Source organism: Mixophyes fleayi, chromosome 1 (genome assembly GCF_038048845.1).
Source record: "Mixophyes fleayi isolate aMixFle1 chromosome 1, aMixFle1.hap1, whole genome shotgun sequence".
Lineage (NCBI taxonomy): Eukaryota > Metazoa > Chordata > Amphibia > Anura > Limnodynastidae > Mixophyes > Mixophyes fleayi.
In genome coordinates, this window is record NC_134402.1 from 297,082,588 (window position 1) to 297,102,031 (window position 19,444).

At 38.3% G+C, this 19,444-nt stretch overlaps 1 protein-coding gene across 1 annotated transcript in view; it reads left to right on the top strand.

The window, feature by feature from the left end:
* Nucleotides 1-18,844, top strand: part of DAPK1 (death associated protein kinase 1) — a 117,148-nt gene extending 98,304 nt beyond the window's left edge. The window contains exons 19-26 of the mRNA XM_075211075.1: nucleotides 236-313; nucleotides 4,399-4,621; nucleotides 6,471-6,659; nucleotides 7,258-7,455; nucleotides 12,881-13,019; nucleotides 15,159-15,279; nucleotides 15,886-16,074; nucleotides 16,385-18,844. Of these exons, the coding sequence (XP_075067176.1) occupies nucleotides 236-313; nucleotides 4,399-4,621; nucleotides 6,471-6,659; nucleotides 7,258-7,455; nucleotides 12,881-13,019; nucleotides 15,159-15,279; nucleotides 15,886-16,074; nucleotides 16,385-17,617 (2,370 nt within the window). The 3' untranslated portion in view covers nucleotides 17,618-18,844. The remainder of the gene's footprint in view (nucleotides 1-235; nucleotides 314-4,398; nucleotides 4,622-6,470; nucleotides 6,660-7,257; nucleotides 7,456-12,880; nucleotides 13,020-15,158; nucleotides 15,280-15,885; nucleotides 16,075-16,384) is intronic.
* The last annotated feature ends 600 nt before the right edge of the window (nucleotides 18,845-19,444 follow it).

A 19,444-nucleotide genomic window follows, 5' to 3' on the forward strand; every position in this document is an offset into this window, starting at 1 on the left:
AATAATATATTTTTAATAACATTAATATGAACACGTATATTTTTATTTCTGTTAATTGAGCTTTTTCTTGAAAGTTAGAAGACATTATTCCTATTTCTCTATTCTGGAACATCGGTCTCTTCTTGATTTTAAACTATCCTTTGTGTATTTTTAAATGCAATAAATGACTTCTTATTGACTCTGTCATCAAGTGGGGAGAAATTGTCATCCTGTTCATGTCTATCTTATCTGATAGGATGGAAAAACTGCAGAAGATCTCGCCAAGGCTGAACAGCATGAGCCAGTTTTCAGTTTGCTAGCAAGGCTTCGAAAGGTCAGTGCTTTTACAACAAACTACAATTTGTTTCAGACACTTTGAATATTTTTTTTAGCAATTCTGATTAAAAGCAAGGAGTTGGATTCCTGCTGTGTATTATTTCTGCCGTGCACTTACAGATTAAACATTTCCTTCTTTCTTCTCATGTCAAGGCTTTAGCATCAGTCACTTAGGCAATATCATATCACTTTTATGGTCTAAAAAAAACTTTTTGGGTAATTTTTTTTTTATTTTAGCTAGAGTATTTACAGAAAGTTGTGAAGATAGATAGATATATATATATATATATATATATATATATATATATATATATATATATATATATATATATATATATATATATATATATAAAAAATATTTCTCCTTTAAATATAATGTAACATTTAGTAGGTCCAATTTTAGGGTCATCCAATATGTGTATATCATCTGACAGTGTTAAGATTTAAGAGGTTTCCTTGTTCATGTATTTGTGTTGAACCTGCATTTTCTTCAGTGCTAATATGTGAATAAGTGAAAACTGTTGTTTTTTACAGGCGCTTAGCTCTTGTGGGAGTAGAGAGTACTGGGCTGGGAGTCGCTGTTTGTAAGGATGGTGTCTCACCCAGAGGAGGTGACACCTGAGTAAGGATGAAACCAGTCAGGAGGTGGGTGGGATGGGACTAACATGTGAACCTCAGAAATGTAAATATACTTGTACAGCAGCAATTGTCGCCCTACAAGAATAATTTTCTCTAGTTCCTTGTATGTGTGTATGTATGTGTTTATACTGAATGTGCATAGTGCACATGTGCAGCATAACAAATAAAAGTGTGAGGAACAGCAATTGGTGTGTCAGGACACGTGTTTAGCCATTAAAGGCTGTATGTGAGAAGAATGTAGGTGTTCTAGGAGAAATTAGGTTAAAATTGTACAGTTGGTGAAGTATATTTTCATGGAAAATTTTAAAAACAATCATTTGCCTCTGGCATTTTTATTTACATTAACTTCTATTCATTTATGCTTATAGTTTTGCTTACAATATTTTGACAATGGTATGTCACAAAAATGGATCACATATTATGAAATTGTAATGCTCGCTTTTTATCGTGCATACCTATTCATACACATCATCTTGTTGTTAAGGTCCCAGAGACAGGGATTGTGTAAATAGGTTCCTGGCTGTCCAATCATTGCTGTACACCATTCAATAAAGGCTGTGCAACTCAGGGATGCTGCAGGCCACCACATCCTGCTCCATCTCAGGAAGGCATCGCTGGGTTCTTAGGAGTCTGATCACACCAAGTTTAGATCTCATTTGTTTAAAAATAAAAGTGTACACTTGTCTTGTGATAACCAGGCCAAAGCAGATTTGCAAACAGAATCTTCACAAGAGACTAGTGAAATATATACACGTTGCTTATAGGCAATTTGTGAACTGGTGTTACTCTGTTACCGCTGTAGTTTTCATGACTTAATGAACTGTGGTCTTTGCTATATTTATGGGGTAAATCAATTACCCGTGATATTTTGCGCACTTTTGCCGTTACTACAGTAGAAATAGAGGTGCAAAGAAAAATGAGCGGATATTTCTGTAAAAATATACATTGCATATTGTCTCCGGAATGCCCACGAGACACTTCGCATCTAATTGAATATCCACCTTAGATCTATGCTATGATTCAGTTTTTCAAAACTAGCTACAATATATGGGATTGCTTATCCCAGAAAGTCTGAAGATGTCATATCTAGATGGATAGAACTTCTGGAAACCTTTATTTAGTATTCAAACTGAAGATGTCCAGTGAGTGCTCTAGAGCACTACTGGGTTTTACTAAGGACACGTCTGATACTTATTTTATTTGCTTGAAAGGTTATTTTAGGTTTCAGGTGAAATATAAACTTGTTTTACAAATGATCCTGCAGAATACCAAATTAAATCTGAACCCTTATTTGGATTTTAAAATGATTGGCTGTCATTTTAGCTCCTGAAAGCAATATATCTTTGTTTTTTGCACTAAAATTTCAGCAAAATAGGGTTTCAGAATTGGTTATCCATATCTTAAGGGTTAAGCTGAAGACCAAACCATCCTGAATTCAGGATGACCCTAATGTATACAAGGGGCTTATTATGTTGTGCAAAAAACAAAGCTGTCCTAAATAGATACCAGTTTTTAGCAGTCAAGTGCAATCAAACTATTGGAAGCTAATCCGTTCCTATGCTTTACCGTATGTGTGGTCGGCTTGCGCTATTTTATTGAGTACGCCCCAATGTCTCTGCGCTGCTTGTGCTGAAGAGAAGTATTGCTCACGTGTTACCAGTGTAGCACAGCACTGCAGTGATTTCTCCTGCAGGAACTGTCTGCCTCTGCTGAGCCCATGTCATGATGTGTTTATTCCATTTATCCTCAAAGCCCATATTTAAGGCGTAACTCTAATAGGTTTAAACAGCCTGTGTCACTGTCAGCCTTATCATGGTTTTCTCTGTAGCAGAGCTGTCAGGAAGTGAACACAGAAGCAATTTAACCACTTCACTTTTATTTTGCACACTTATTACAATGTCTAACCATGTTTCTATGAAACGTTCCTCAGTGCTTTAAAATTGTGAAATTATGATAACCACATTAACATGTACAAGTTACTATAACAACCTACACCCAAAACAAGCTTTGTTAAGACAACACACGGTATAATGTTTTACTAAAGAATGACAGGTTTGAATTTGAGTTTTAATTTAATAATGAATAATTGTTTCTTGATTTTTAGATATGTTATTTTTAACAAGTGAAGATATTGTATCATGAGAGCTCATTAGTAAAATAATGTAGTATGTGTTTTCCTTATCTTGCAGCTTGATTTAAGGCCTTATATGTAGTGATCTACTAAACAGCATAACACACGTTCACACAGCTCTGCCTGTAAAATGTACCTGCTATGCTTTCATTAACCCCATAAGGAAGAAGTGACTTAATAGTGTGTATAAAACACAGATAGATATACTGCTGGTTTACCTGTTCATGTCAGCTAGTTTTCCGTGAAGTTTATTGTCACAAAGTGTGATCTCACATGAAATGGTCTTTGTTGTGACATCTTTTGCTTCTGATATAATTAAAGCATATTCAAATAGCATAAAAGGCGAATCAGCAATCCTCTAAACACTGATTTATAGATCAGATCTCCTTTTAGCTTTAGACTTGCCCTATATCTTGTCTTGTGATGGAGAACACTGCAATTACTGTATTGCCAAGTCAGGTGTCATGTAGAATAACATCAAGTTAAGTCAAAATTAAAATGTCAGCTGAGAGTTGAAGTAAAAATATACTATAGTATATAGGTGGTAGATATTCCACTTTATGATGGCTTTATTAAGGAAGAATCCAAATTTATTCAGTTGTTGAAACAAAAGGGTTATCAAAATATAAATGTAATATATTCTGATTATATAGCCTATTTTTTTTAAATATGTTAATAATGTTTTTTGCCACTCTTTGCCTTACATCTGACCTAATTGTGAATTGATAATCCATTTATTTGCACAAAGGGTTGTAACTACCAGGTTTATATCTACTACGGGTCGGTAGCAATGGGGGAGCCTGTGTAGCTGCCACCTGTATACCCCAAGCTCTGCTCCCCTCAGCAGGGAAACATCTGTGTGATTGCAGACATCACAAAGTATTGATTATGTTCAGAGGGGAGACACTTCCTCTCTGAGCAGGAAGTAAAATTTAGAGCCATCTGGCTCGTTAAGGTAAGGGAGTGTCCTAAAAACCTTGGAGGTCCCTTAAAAATTTTGCTATGGTGCCACTAAAGTTCTAATTATGGTCCTGGTTAGAGTGGATGTATAAAAATATGGGTGAAGGAGCATTTTTAAAAGAAATAAAGGCAGTATGTTACGCGAAATTGAATCACAAATTTTATTTTAGAGCGTGATTGCCATTGCATCTAATGGGTCAAACAACTATCCATTGATGTTTGTATTAATATAACAAACATACTTTTAATAGTGTCACATTTTAAAATTGCTTTCCTGGCATCATCAACAAATGTAAACACTTTGCCACCGTTTAATGTTAAATAACATAATATTTGATTTCCGTTTTCCTCAGGACACCTATAGAAGCCTTTTTATTCAGCAGCTGAGACCTTCCCAGTGCCCACAGCCACGGATAAAAATGAAGTTATTTGGTCATGTCGGGTCCGGAAAGACTACACTTGTAGAGTCCCTGAAATGTGGGTTAATTCGCAGCTTTTTTCGGAGGCGCAGACCTAGACTTTCCTCCACAAATTCCACCCGCTTCCCTACATCTCCTCTGTCTTCCAAAACCTCAGGTAAACTGAGGTCTTCAAAAATCTCTTGTTTTTGTTAGCATGATTTGCTTTCAATGGGTGACATGCAGCATAGCAATGAAATCTAGTAGTAGAGAGGTAATACATTCCATAGGTCTAGAATTTCTACTCACTGATAAATGCCACTTCTTTTACTGAAGTGATTTGTATTCCTGCACTGGTGCGTAATAATAGCAATGCATGATATAATGACTCTAACTCTCAAGTCAAGCTAAGTAAATACTCGAATTACAAAAGAAAATGCTTTTAATCCTGTGATTTTTTATTTTTTTTTACTGTGGAAAGCAATGCAGCTGTACAAGCACCTATTCATCATGCTAAACATGTTGGCATTGTTCTAATGAATAGAGATCATTTAAACAAGGGAAGACCCCTAAAGTGTAAGCTGAAAAGAAATCTGAAAAGACTAAGATGTGATAATGTGGGTTGATCAGTGTAAGGTTTAGAATGAATACATTCACTATTGTGTTACATGTTTTTTTTTGTATAATGCATTATGTATGGTAAGTATGATGAATGCTCAAGGTTTCTACAGTACAACTTGCCACTTCAATTGGTTAGGTGCTTAAAGTAAAAAGAAATGATAGGTCTAGTAGGTTAGAAATCTCTATTTTAGTTAATATTCCTGCGCACAGGAAATTGACCTTGTGTCTGGGCTGCTTCATCATCATCTATTTATTATATAACGCCATTAATTCCGCAACGCTGTACAGAGAACTCACTCACATCAGGCCCTGACCCATTGGGACTTAGTCTAAATTCCCTAACATACACACACACAGACAGACACACAGACTAGGGTCAAGTTGATAGCAGCCAATTAACCTACTAGTGTGTTTTTGGAGTGTGGGAGGAAACCAGAGCACCTGGAGAAAACCCACGCAAACATGGGGTGAACATACAAACTCCACACAGATAAGGCCATGGTCGGGAGTCGAACTCATAACCCCAGTGCTGTGAGGCAGAAGTGCTAACCACTAAGCCATCGTGCTGCCCATACACAAGTGGTTTGATTCTGTGCGCTTTATAATTGTTGTCTTTAGCACAACCGAATAAAACTGAGAGTAAAGCAATTTGTGAGCATGTAAATGTGCAACCTTTGATCAAAACACATAAGGAATCTGTTCATAAAGCCGTATAAAGCTTTGCTTTTCTTCACTAGCACTAGAATATTAACGCCATCTCAGGATTATTAGGATGGCGTTGCTTACTTTTGCCAATGGAGTGCAGTCCCGCTGGACAGGATCCTCTTTGCAGGCTGCATGTTCCGCCCTTCCTTAGGCCAGAGTTGAATTTACTGCACATGAGCAATGAAATATCGGTGCATGCACAGCCAGTGTATATACAGCCACAGGAACCTGGTGATTATGGGCAGCATGATGGCATTGTGGTTAGCATTACTGTCTCATTGGTTCATTTCCAACCTTGGCCTTAACTGGGGAATTTGTATGTTCTTCCCATGTTTGTGTGGGTGTTCTTGCATGTTCTACCCGTATTTCCTTCAGATGTGTTCCGGTTTCCACCCACAGACCAAAAACATACTGGTAGGTTAATTTGTGTGTGTGTTACAGTGGTGCAGGGACTGATGTGAATGACTGTGTCCTTTGTACAGTGTTGCGCAGTACTTCATACATGTTTTTGTCAACACTTTAGCCAAGAGATCTGATTTTAACTCTTAACCCACAGTATGTTTTTGCAGTAAATAAAGTATCCCTTACTTGAGCATCCTTTGCCGTGCAATTGTGACAGACTCATGAACCGTATTCTGCAGAAGGTGTTGACAACACTATAACATGTTGCACTATTCTTTATCTTGTTGTTTGGCCCTTAGTTTCAGTGAGCATCTGTGACTTGTACCCTGGCTGTGAAAATGTCAGCGTGAGGAGTCGGAGCATGATGTTTGAGCCGGGTCTGACAAAAGGAGTACTGGAAGTGTTTGTGTCACCGTCCCATCACCCTCACTGCTCTGTGGATGATCAGTCCACCAAAGCTATTGACATCCAGAATGCCAATCTGAATGGTATGACTTACATAATTATGCATGCTTTAAGTCTTGAGTTTTTCTTTTATGTACAGTAGCTTCCTATAACAGCAGGAATGTATCAACTATAGTCCAATATCTGACAGCTTCATCATCAACATGCCTGAATTAAATAGGACTGTAACAGATAAAGATTGCTATTTACAGCAAAGGACTTGTGATATCCTTATAGTGTACAGAAATGTTATTATATATGTCAGTGAACATGGCACATACTAATAATAAATATTGGAAGACAGTATTGCTATTACTGAAAATTTCAACTTTACTTGCCAGGGTGATCAGTTATGGTTATGAGCTTCAGTTGCAGTGCACTTACTGTAAAGAACACTTCCAATTATAACCAATCGTTTTAAGTCTATAGACAAGCTTGTGTCTTATTTGTAACCTGTGGGATGAAAAGTACATTAGAGGTTTCTTTTTAGTGACCATTAATATAGTTATAAACTATTTTCCATTGTAGCATCAACTATAGTTGAGAAAATAGGCTGCAACAAATGTGTCTAGTCGGTAATGTTGTCTCGGAGCAGTACTTTATTTCTCATTTACATTCCTCCGATGATGTTTTCTTTTGTAGGCGTTGGAGATTTCAGTGTCTGGGAATTTTCGGGCAACCCCACATATCACTGCAGCTATGACTATTTTGCTGCAAACGATCCAACATCCGTTCACATTGTTGCATTCAGCCTTGAAGAACCATATGAGATTCAGTTAAATCAAGTTATATTCTGGCTGAATTTTCTGAAATCCCTTGTTCCTGTGGAGGAACCAATAGGTATGTAACTTTATTTTTATTTCTTTATACATTGCTATCCTACAAAGAATGACAAAGTTATAAGACTACAGTTGGTGCAACCAGAAGGTAAGTTCATTTAATAAAAAAATAATCAACCCGTGCGTGAGAGGTAAGCATTTATAATGTTGCTGTGTAAGGACATCTCTATCCTGCAGATAAAACTACATATACGATTCTAGAATTGGTAACACAGGCCTGTCTTGTCATCTTCCCACAAAAAACAGTGCCTTTAAAGCCGCACTACCACCTCAAGGAGTGAAAATTTTTGTTCACCAATTTAAAATGGCTGCAGAACAGGGGTGTGAGGACCAATGAGAAGCCACAGTATTAGAATTTGCGGCTCCTCCAACTCGTACCCCACTCCAAAACGTCACACTCCCTTGATTTTCCATGGGGATCGGGAGAGGCGCTTCATGGAGCAAGCCCTGGGGAGGGGGCAGAGTTTATAATGCTCCGCTTCCTCTTTGGTAGTACAGCTTTAAGATATCAAATAAGGTAAATTGTTATCATCTGATTTTTTTTTTTTTGTAATTATCTCGGGATATATATTCTCAGTAGTTATAATGGCAAATGTTGTTATTTCCTTTATACGATTACGAAGCCTTATTAGTCTGCCTCCCCTCAAATTTGCATAAAATGGTGGTTCCTTATATATTTGGTTTGTGAGACATGCTACACCATTCACCGTTTGTGACACACCAATATTTTACAATTCTACTATAGCTCATGTAATCCCCATTGCATATCTACAGCATATTTTGAGATTTTTTTCCCCTGTTACTCCTGAATTTCGATAAAGCATTCATCCTTTCATTGAGATACAAAATGCAGTGGTAGAGAACCATTGACATAGAATGTCAATTATTAAAAGAAACTGTAAGTCCATGTTCAATGCCACTTACTGATTATGTATAAGCTTAAAACTGCACAGTATTGGCTAGTTAACTCTAAGGTGCTGTTTGAAAATGTCAGGCAGATAATTGTGTCCATGATCCTCCAAGTCCACAGACCCCTCTAGTACATACTGTCAGTGACAGCCAGGGTCCCAGAGAGGGTGCAGTTTCATTTGGCTCTTGGCACACTGAGCACAGCATGCAGGGCCAGATTTACCGCTAGGCAACCTAGGCACCTGCCTAGGGCCTAGCGGCTCCCGGGGGGCACAGCTGGGGGGGGACAGGAGCAATTTGCGGGGGGGGGTATGCCGCGAGTCAGGGGAGGGGGGGGGTCGGGTGCCGCGAATCGGGGGAGGGGGGGTCAGGTGCCGCGAATCGGGTCCCGGCAGCCTCTTCTCCTCTCAGTGTCTCAGTGATAGAGAGAGGAGGAGAGGCTGCCGGGACCCGACGAGCGATCACGTGACTCTTTTTTTTTTTTTTTTTTAAATCTGGACTGACCGAGGAGAAGCAGCGCGCCGGAGAAGAAAGGCAATAGAAAGGTAAGTAAAACAACGGAGGGACAGAGGTGGTGATGGTGAAGGGGCACAGAATTGGTGATTGGCACAGAGGTGGTGATGGTGAAGAGGCACAGAGGTGGTGAAGAGGCACAGAGGTGGTGAAGAGGCACAGAGGTGGTGAAGAGGCACAGAGGTGGTGAAGAGGCACAGAGGTGGTGAAGAGGCACAGAGGTGGTGAAGAGGCACAGAGGTGGTGATGGTGATTGGCACAGAGGTGGTGATGGTGATTGGCACAGAGGTGGTGATGGTGATTGGCACAGAGGTGGTGATGGTGATGGGCACAGAGGTGGTGATGGTGATGGGCACAGAGGTGGTGATGGTGATGGGCACAGAGGTGGTGATGGTGATGGGCACAGAGGTGGTGATGGTGATGGGCACAGAGGTGGTGATGGGCACAGAGGTGATGGTGAAAGGGCACATGTGATATTGTGAAGGGGCAAAAGTGACAATGAAGGGGCACAGTGTGATGATAGAGGGACAAAAGTGACAAGAGCACATACTTGGATTTATGCATATTATTTTTGCAAACAACTTAAGTAAGTATTTCTGCCCTGACTTCAATATTTATTAAGTTGTTTTGACCCAACTACTTAAAAAAACGGGACTGCTTGGTAATTATTTAGGGGTGCCTTTTTCTGCAGCAGGGTGGCCTTGCTCTTTTCACATGTTAGGTACACCCCCAAAGATGCAAGCCCGCTGCGCGGCAGCACATGCTTTCATATCTACTTAACTATAGGGGTATATGGTAGGCATGCGGCGGCACATGCTTTCACTTCTACGGAACTATAGGGGTATATGGTAGGCATGCGGCGGCACATACTTTCACTTCTACGGAACTATAGGGGTATATGGTAGGCATGCGGCGGCACATGCTTTCACTTCTACGGAACTATAGGGGTATATGGTAGGCTGCAAAAATATAGTGCTATGGATTGTTTCAGGGAGGGGGCCAAAAAACAGTATCCTGCCTAGGGCCGTATGAGGTCTAAATCCGGCTCTGACAGCATGCAGTATTCATTGAATGCTATGTGCCGCTTCCTCGTCTGAGCTGGATAATGTATGATGTCACCAGGACTCCCTTCAGCAGAGGGAAGTGCAGGAGCAACCTTCATCAGCGCTCTCTGCCTGCTGGCACTATTACGTTCCATGCAAACTGGATCTGATTACATCCCATTCACATGGAAGCCTTTAGAGCTAGGATAAGTTGAGACCAAATGAACAAACCAGAGTCTTCAAGTAAAAAAGAAGTATGATAACAAAAAACCAAATGATATAGATAAATATAGATATATATTCTATACAGAACTATCACTCACTTCAAATTTCAGTAGTTAAATGAACGCAGTCTGAAGTAAACACCTGTCTTTGCTGGAATTGTGAATGTCTCTCCATTACAACTTTACTACCATTCCACACACATGAATATATTGTGATACTGAATGAGCTTCTTTTTTTTAAAAAAAGCATAGAGTTAATTTAACAGCTCACGTCCGCACTGAAGTCTTAATCTTCCCAGGGCTTGCTATGTATGTATGTATGTATGTATGTTTATTCATATAGGCATCTGCTTTAAGTACCTGTATTGTCTGAGCTAAATATTCATGCACAGTAATTTTGGTAACTGTATTTGTCTGCATTTCACTGATTTTAAGAAACTTTTTGAAAACGGAAACTGGTTCTGATGGATGTATTCAAGCTAATATTGCACATTATGTTTATTATAATTTAGGTTTTAATTTGACTGAAATTGTCTACTCTCCCGGAATATCCAGGAGACTCCTGAAATTTTGGAAGTTCTCCCAGACTCCCGGGAGAGCAGGGAAACCTCCCACATTGTGCTCTCTTCGTTGGTGAAGTGGGCGGGGCTAAACAAGGCATCCTGGCCCCGTTCCCTGTTGTGATAGGCCAATATTGTTAAAGTTGGACAGGGGCGGGGCCTAATTGTGCAATTTGCAGGGCAACACCTCTATGACGGAGCCCTCTCCTGGAGATCATACTGCCTAGTTGGCAAGTATGATTTTAAGGTTTTTAACTTGGAGTTTCCGATAGTCTTGAGGCTTGTAGAGGACTTTTTATTGCCTTCCCCTGCTTTATCTTTATTTTGAAGTCCTCAGTCAGTTGCCTACAGAAGCACATGACCACATCATTAGAGGTTAGAAGGGTCAGAGTATTTATTGAACTCGAACTGTGTGCACCTGGCTTAATTTAAGACTTGACAAGTCAATCATCATCCATCATTTAGTTATATAGCACCAGCAGATTCCATAGCGCTTTACAACTGGGAACACACACAATAAGAAAACAATACTGGCTAATATAGACAGAGAGGTAGGAGGGCCCTGCTCGCAACCTTACAATCAGGTTTTCAGTCCTTGAAGAAATAGCTATGCAATTTCATGGAGATGAAGCTCTACAAGTTGAGCTTGAAGAACAACCTCAAGGAAACCTCATCATTCTGTACTATATGTAGTAGTTACTCGCTTCTAATCACTTATTTAGTTAGAAGTGTAGATTGTCATACTATTCACAGGCAATGTAAATAAACTGATCTAATAGCAAAAAGTGTTTTGAGAATTTGGCATGTTTGTCGTTCCAGTGTCCACTCCACCAGTGTTCATGATTTATCATGTTCTGTACTGGTGATGTGCCAATAGATAATAAAAGATTTGTCACAATACATAGATCTCGCAATGATCTAATTTACATAGCTAATTGATATGCACTTGCTAGAGACTAAGCTACATTAATATAGTAACAGGTAAAAAGAATTTTCTATTAATATCTGATAATTGATATGAGATATAATAATTGTTCAGTGTGCATTATCTTACCAAACTGCTTAGTATTTTCCAATAAAAAATTTTTTTTTTCCATAGGCCAGTTTAGTGGGAAAAATGTAATAATCATTTATAACACAGCAGCTGCTGTCCCTGTATGAATGCTCTCGCCACAAGTCATCACTTAGCATGGGTTCTGCACTTCTACTTCCAACACTAATCCTGATTTTCTACACCATAAGATCACTTTCTCAGCTTATGTTTTACAAGTGTAATCAAATTGTCTGAGCTGGCTTAGCAGCGTATATCCAATAAACCCCAACCCAAGAAGCTGTTTGTCCTGGGGAAGTATTTAATGCTGAAAAACACACCTTTTCCATGTACTCTTCAGGAAAGGTGCTTCCAATAATTAAAGGACTGTTTTTGTTTCTTTACATAAATCACATGTGTTATAGTTCTTTTGGTACTACAGTGTGCTTAAATTGTGTAATTACAAACCTAAAGCATCCAGAATTAGGTTTACTAGTGAAATTCCCACAGCTCACAAGCTCAAGTAGTTTAGAGAAAATATTTTCAATACACAGAAAGAAAAAGACTTGTGGTCAGATGTATTGTCAACATTGTTTTATGGCGCACCCAGCACTTTAATCATGTGTGTCTAAATGCCCCTGTATGTATTGGACAATTATTGACAATAAAGCGCAATTCACTTTAAAATACTGTTTGTAGTGGAATATATAGCAATAATCTTTCAGAAATAATTTATACAATCCACATATTATTAAAAGTAACTTTTTTGCGGTTTACTTCAGAAATTATGCTATTAATCGTATCTTTATAAACGTGATAAAAGTCTGTTTTTTAGTTTCCAAATTTTTACATACACGACATATAAAATTGACCTTTCAGCCTACTAAATGGTTTTGACATATTCTGTGATAACACAATAATAGGAATGTAGTCAAATAAAAAAATACTAATAAAAAGCACATTGTGAAGATTATAGTCATTACTACCAGTGACCATGATAAATCCACTCCGTGCAGACAGCAACAACCTGTATGGTTGGACCAGGCGCGGAGGTGGATGTGTAGAGGTAGATTGATACAATATCAATGTAAAACAGCCTATGGTTTGCTTGGAGTAACGATATTGTTTTCCTCATGTTATGTGATAGCTTATGGAGGGAAGCTGAAGAATCTTCTACGGGTAGTCCTAGTTGCCACTCATGCGGACATTGTGAACCTCCCTCGTCCTGCCGGAGGAGAATTTGGATATGACAAAGATATGTCACTGCTAAAAGAAATTAGAAATAGGTAATGTATGTTTTTTGCCCATATTGACTAATACATACATCAAGTTTGTAGTAAATGACAGCATACATTTTATTAGTTGTGGCAAATGTAATGCTTAAATTCAGTCCACATGTACCAGAGAAGAGAAGGAACTACAACCAACAGTCAAAAACAAAATTGAGCTTAATGGACTAATACACACTGAAATGTATGTATCTAAACTATGGAGGTAAAAATACATTGCTCACAATACTTATATTGCAGTGCAGTTCTGTATTACCTCCTCACTCCATTATAGACAGCTGAAGCTCCTCCCACATCTTTAGGACCGTGCCCTGATTTGATCTCATACAAGTGAATCATCTGAAAATGCAGTGATTTGAGTTAAGCTAGGTACACACTGCAGAAATTTCAATCAATGCGATATCGTTAACGATGTTGCCACAACTGAAAGTCTCAATCAGCATACAGATTTATGTGTACACACATATGATTTACTTTTAGATCTGTGCTCTTCATCTGTCATAACCATCTGCTGAAAAGATAGTGATTCTGTGGAGATCTGCCCACACTGCTGGTCGTGAGTGCATACACACTGCAGAATTTGTCTGTCATCGTTAATAGAGATTTTTAGTCACTTTGTAAATATTGCAGTGTGTACGATCGTGGGAGCGTACACACTACTGCAATATCAGACCCTACCTAAGTCGTTTATTGTTTGATTGGCACAATAATCTGGTGAAAAATCTATAGTGTGTTCCCAGCTTTAGGTTGCAAAGCTGTCAAGTCCACTATCTCCTTTATTAAAGAAACAATCCCTTATAAATGGTTTCCTGTTGCAGAGGAGTGAAAGAGAGCATGAAGGACATAATTAGTTAAATATTAACACTCCAGTTATTTCAAGTGTATTACTTAGCTCAGTTATACACACAGCCTTTGGTAGATAGACTGTATTTATTTAAAATAGTGGCTCTACTTGCTTTTATCTTCTTGCATTCTTGTTACTCCATTTTAGAATGACATAGTTGCAGTATTACTTTGCTTAGAAACCATGTTACAGTAAACAATCTGTAGTCTGGTATATATTCTTTCCAGTAGTCATTCTTGTAATTCAAATGATTTCATTCAAAAAGAGTGCTGCCAAGTAATGGCATACAGTATTTTAATGTACCGAATCCTACTTTTTATCAGTTAGCATACAGGAGTTTATTACCATATATTTCATTGTTTTATAAAGAATGTAGAATAGCATATTTGGTGTGTGTAGATGGAAACATGAGCTAACATTTGTACGAACCTGTTGTAGTGTTCCACAGCACGATTTGTAATAGAGCCTATAAAAGACACACAAAAATTACACGGTCACCATTTGACTAACATTTTTGTTAACAAAGTATGTTATGTTATGTTTTGTGCCAGTGGATTACCGGTATTCTGTGCTCATTGCCACACTTTTCCTGAGTTTGTGTCATGTCCTAATAATATTTATTATAATACTACCAGACGTACACAGGCAATAAAGACTGATAATGAAGATCACTTTACTACTAAGCATCTTATGGGTATGGGTGCAGCTGTTCTCATACTGTTTATTTACTGTTTGGTTGCCCAGTGTGATCACCTATAAACAGAAGCGTACTGCCTCTGGGGTGTTATATTGTTTGTCTTTGCAGTTACAGACCTTAAAGGCACAATAACCCGATTTGTTAAAGCTCTCCCATATCATATATGTAATGGTTACAAAAGAATGTATTTATATAAATATCTATAGTGTGACAGTGCCTACTATAGACAGCAGGTAATCAGCCCATTGCTGCTTTGTCCTTGTATTTCCACATGTGACCTCCGTCTATGTGTACTAAACATCCCCACACCCCAATTCTGTCTGGACCACTCCCATCCCATAGTGCAGATACCAGTACTTTACTTTCCTATGAGACATTTGTTTAGATAGCAGCATCATGGAGTGCCTAATGTCTCCCACAGAAACAGACTGTATTTTTACCTTTACCTAACTGTACAAAACACAGATTTATTTTGTCCCTTTAGGACATATATCAAATAAATAAATATATGTGCATTGAAGACGTGGGTCACTCATTGGAATGTTATTTAATCTCTAGATAAATCAGAATAAATGTAATTTCTCTGCATTTGTAGGTTTGGCAATGACCTCCAGATTTCTGACAAGCTCTTTGTGTTGGACGCTGGAGCATCTGGTTCCAAGGATATGAAGCTTCTGCGCAATCACCTGCAGGAATTGAGAAGCCAGCTTATTTCTGTACGTATTTGGCTGATATTTATTTTTAAATTAATTTTTTAATTTATTGATTCTTGCAAATGCAAAAATCATCTACATGCAAAGTATAGATTCAGTATTAAGCCTTTACGCTCTAATGTTATAAGGTTGCACCCTCTAGTGGTGATATCAAGTTTTCAAGTGACAGTAAGGCAAAATAAACAAAACTGTTTTGAACTAGAGACAAATGGTCATAACAATTGGCATTTTGTAATGTTAATATAATTCATTATTGTTTGTGTTGTCTTCTGAACCACAGGTATCTTTTTTTTGAACTTACAAAACTACACCATGTGGGTGATGGTGATCATATGAAATTATTCAGTTGTATGCAAAAGTCATCTCAGAATCTCTTATGGAGAGTGATCACTGCTGATAATTCTGAATTCGTTGTTCACAGTCTAATTAAAATATGTTAAGCAATTCCCATTGTGTAGTTCAATAATTTTACTTATAATGGAGGGGTCAATCTCTTTGTAAGTGAAAAAGAGGAGAATGATTTAAATGATAACTTGAAAATTATAATCTTTCAACCAGTTTCTTATGCAAGTTTCTTTTTTACACTAATGGTTTTTTTTTCTTGTGTAGGATTGCCCACTAATGACTCCTCTGTGTGAGAAAATTATGTCAACTCTGCCTTCGTGGAGAAAACAGAATGGGCCCAACCAGTTGCTTTCCTTTCAGCAATTTGTCTACGATGTGCAGGAGCAGCTGAATCCTCTGGCAACTGAAGATGATGTCAGGAATCTAGCACAGCAACTGCACAGTATGGGAGAGGCAAGTAAAACTAGCTGTCCCTACCCCTCCAACCTACAGCTCAAGATGGATATCTTCTAAGACATTTTGCCCAAAACATGGCACTACAATGCTTCTAATTGTACACAAGGTCTACACTAATTCAGACATAACAGTGTAATGCACTGGTCTTTATTACTTTATAATTGTACTTAAATCTAAGCAGTCTTTTTAAGATTCAAAACAATTTTCACTTTAATATTATATTTGCTTTTAGACTGCTGCTTGTAATGGCTACTATGAAAACATATATGTCCTGGTACATTAAATGATGACCTTTTATTTTACATAGATCAACATAATGCTGAGTGAGACTGTCCAAGATGTGGTGCTTTTAGACCCAAGATGGCTGTGTTCCAATGTCCTTGGGAAACTGCTGTCTGTCGAGAACCCAAAAGCCCTTCACCATTATAGAGGGAGATACACCATGGAGGATATACAGCGATTGATCTCAGACAGCGATGTGGACGAACTTGTACAAATTTTAGATGCCATGGATATTTGTGCTCGAGACCTAAGCAGTGGGACAATGGTGGATATCCCTGCTCTTATTAAAACTGATAACCTCCACAGGTCTTGGACTGATGAAGAGGAGGACATCCTGATTTATGGAGGTGTTAGAATTGTTCCTGTGGAACACCTTACTCCTTTCCCATGTGGGATATTTCATAAAGTCCAAGTCAATCTCTGCCGGTGGATACACCAACAGAGCACTGAAGGTGATGCCGATATACGTTTGTGGGTAAATGGTTGTAAGCTAGCAAATAGAGGGGCCGAAGTTTTGGTGTTGCAGGTCAACAATGGTCAAGGAATTGAAGTACACGTGAGAGGACTTGAAACTGAGAAGATTAAGTGTTGTTTACTTCAAGAATCCATTTGCAGTATCATTGATAACTTATTGGCTACAACACTGCCTGGACTTTTAACGGTAAAACATTACCTAAGCCCTCAGCAACTACGTGAACACCATGAACCGGTAATGGTTTACCAACCAAGAGACTTTTTCCGAGCCCAAGCTCAAAAGGAGACTTCGCTGGCGAACACTATGGCTGGGTACAAGGAAAGCTTTAGCAGCATATTGTGCTTTGGATGTCTGGAGATTTACTCCCAAGGTAGCCTAGGCATGGATCATCACATATCTGATCTAAATATTCTTGTAAAGAGGAAACTTAGCCGACTTCTAGACTCTCCAGATCCCATGGGCAAAGACTGGTGTCTTCTAGCTATGAACTTGGGCCTACCAGAGTTAGTTGCCAAGTATAATGCTGGCAGTATGACGCAGAAAGATTTCCTCCAGAGCCCTGTCTGTGTTCTTCTGCAGGAATTGGGGAATTCTCCCGATTGCACTGTAGCAATTTTAATGTCAAAACTGAGGGAACTCGGGCGGCGGGACGCAGCAGATTTTTTACTCAAATCGTCCTCTGTGTTTAAAGTGATTTTGGATGTCCATGGACAGGAAGCCTATGCGGCAAGCTGCAACAGTGGCACATCCTACAATTCAATTAGTTCAGTAGTGTCACGATGACTGCATTTTTCATGAACTGCTAAACTGCAACTAATATAATGAGTTTAGTTCTTATATTATTGTATTCCTGAGGTATAAGTTAGAAGTCATTCACTTAAGCATTCAATTTACGAATGTTACATGCCCGATAGACAGTGACTTTGTGATCTTTCTACTTTTAATAAGAATTTGTTGCCTTTTATCATACATTTTTAAAGGCCCATACTTTGAAATTTTCAATCCAGACGTATATATGAATGTGCTGCTAATTACTGCCACCTGTATGGATAAAAGCTGTCCCTTTTATTTAAAAAAAAAAAATGGTTCTTTTTGTATATTTTAATAATTAATGGGCACAGCTATTCATTTATATTAATAAGGCTCACACTTTCCACCTCTATTTTTTTGCTACTGTCTTAGTGGATCTGAAGGCTTGCTGTGTTTTCTCATTTTGGGAAAGAACACGGTGATGTTTGAGTGCCTTGCTGGAGAAGGGGAGAGAGTGTAGTGACACTGTGCCCTGAAATGTATTTAGCTTCATGCTCTACCTCTTCATCACTGTCTGCATGATAATAATGATGGGTGTCTGTTTCAGTATAGAAGCACTTTCTGTACACACAACACCCTTCATTTTAAAACACAGATAAAAATCCGTACTGTACTGTAGATCCTTTCATTTTTCCAGTGCAATGTGACTGTATGGCTCAGGTACACACTTGATTTTACCAATCAAGAGCATATGTGAAACTTACATGTCAAAAGTATTAGTGGCTTTGACCCACTTGGCTCCTTCAGTGATTGAAATTTGTTTGAAAAAGCTTTATTTTGAAGTTTGTTGTAAGGAAGAAAGTAAAATTTCATTCAGTTACATCATCTCAGGTATATAGGTTCTTACAACCATCTATCTGCTATGTAAGACTTGTATCCATGTCACCCATTGCAATATTTCTAGGTTAGACAAAACAAGCATCTTTTTATTGTTATGATCAACAAGGGGGCGTGTTCATAGAATTTCTGTACTTGAAACACACAAGCAAGTCTATTGCTAGGATTTTACCTTGCTGCCAATGTTAAATGGGTTACCCGTTTTTAATTGTGTGCTTTCTTTTGGAGATGCATGCGACAAATGGAATATTTTATGTGTATATACAGGAATGACATTCCCATTTTTAATATTTTGTTTGTAGAACAATTTTAAAACTTGTTTTTATATATGTATATATCTGTGAATAAACATGTTGCCTGTCACATATTGTGTTTTTTTTATTAGTTGTACGTAGTAAAAGCATCAAAAGTGCATGAAGAGTTGGGGTGAGTGTTAAAGTGGCTAAACAGTGACTGCTCTTGGCCTGAGAGAGAGGACCTGCAGCTTTGGTTAACTACTCAATTTGTACTGCCATTTATTGACATTTTCAAAATAATGTTGCAGAATATTCACCTAATTTTGTAAGTTTCTCCAGCTGAATTGGCCTTAAGTGTTCAGTCCTACCCCAACTACACCGCAAAGCAGAATTAATTGCAAATTTACAAATGCAGTGCGGAATGAGGATGCAAAAGTGGAACTTGTAGACTGCATTGCTGAAACTTTTTATACCTCTGCAAAATGGCTTGTTTTGCTGCAAAACCCAATTTTCCTAGTGTTGACGGAATGATGGTCTTTGCAAACTTGTACCCCACCCCGGTTAGAGCTATGCTACAGTAGTGATTTCTATCCCAGGCTGTCTAGCATAGTTCTTGTGTAGATTTTTGACAAATGCTGTATACTGTATTTTGACAGTAAATAACCTGCCAGGAGAAAAAAATTAAATGATTATTATTATTCATATAGTGCCAACATATGGTAGAGCC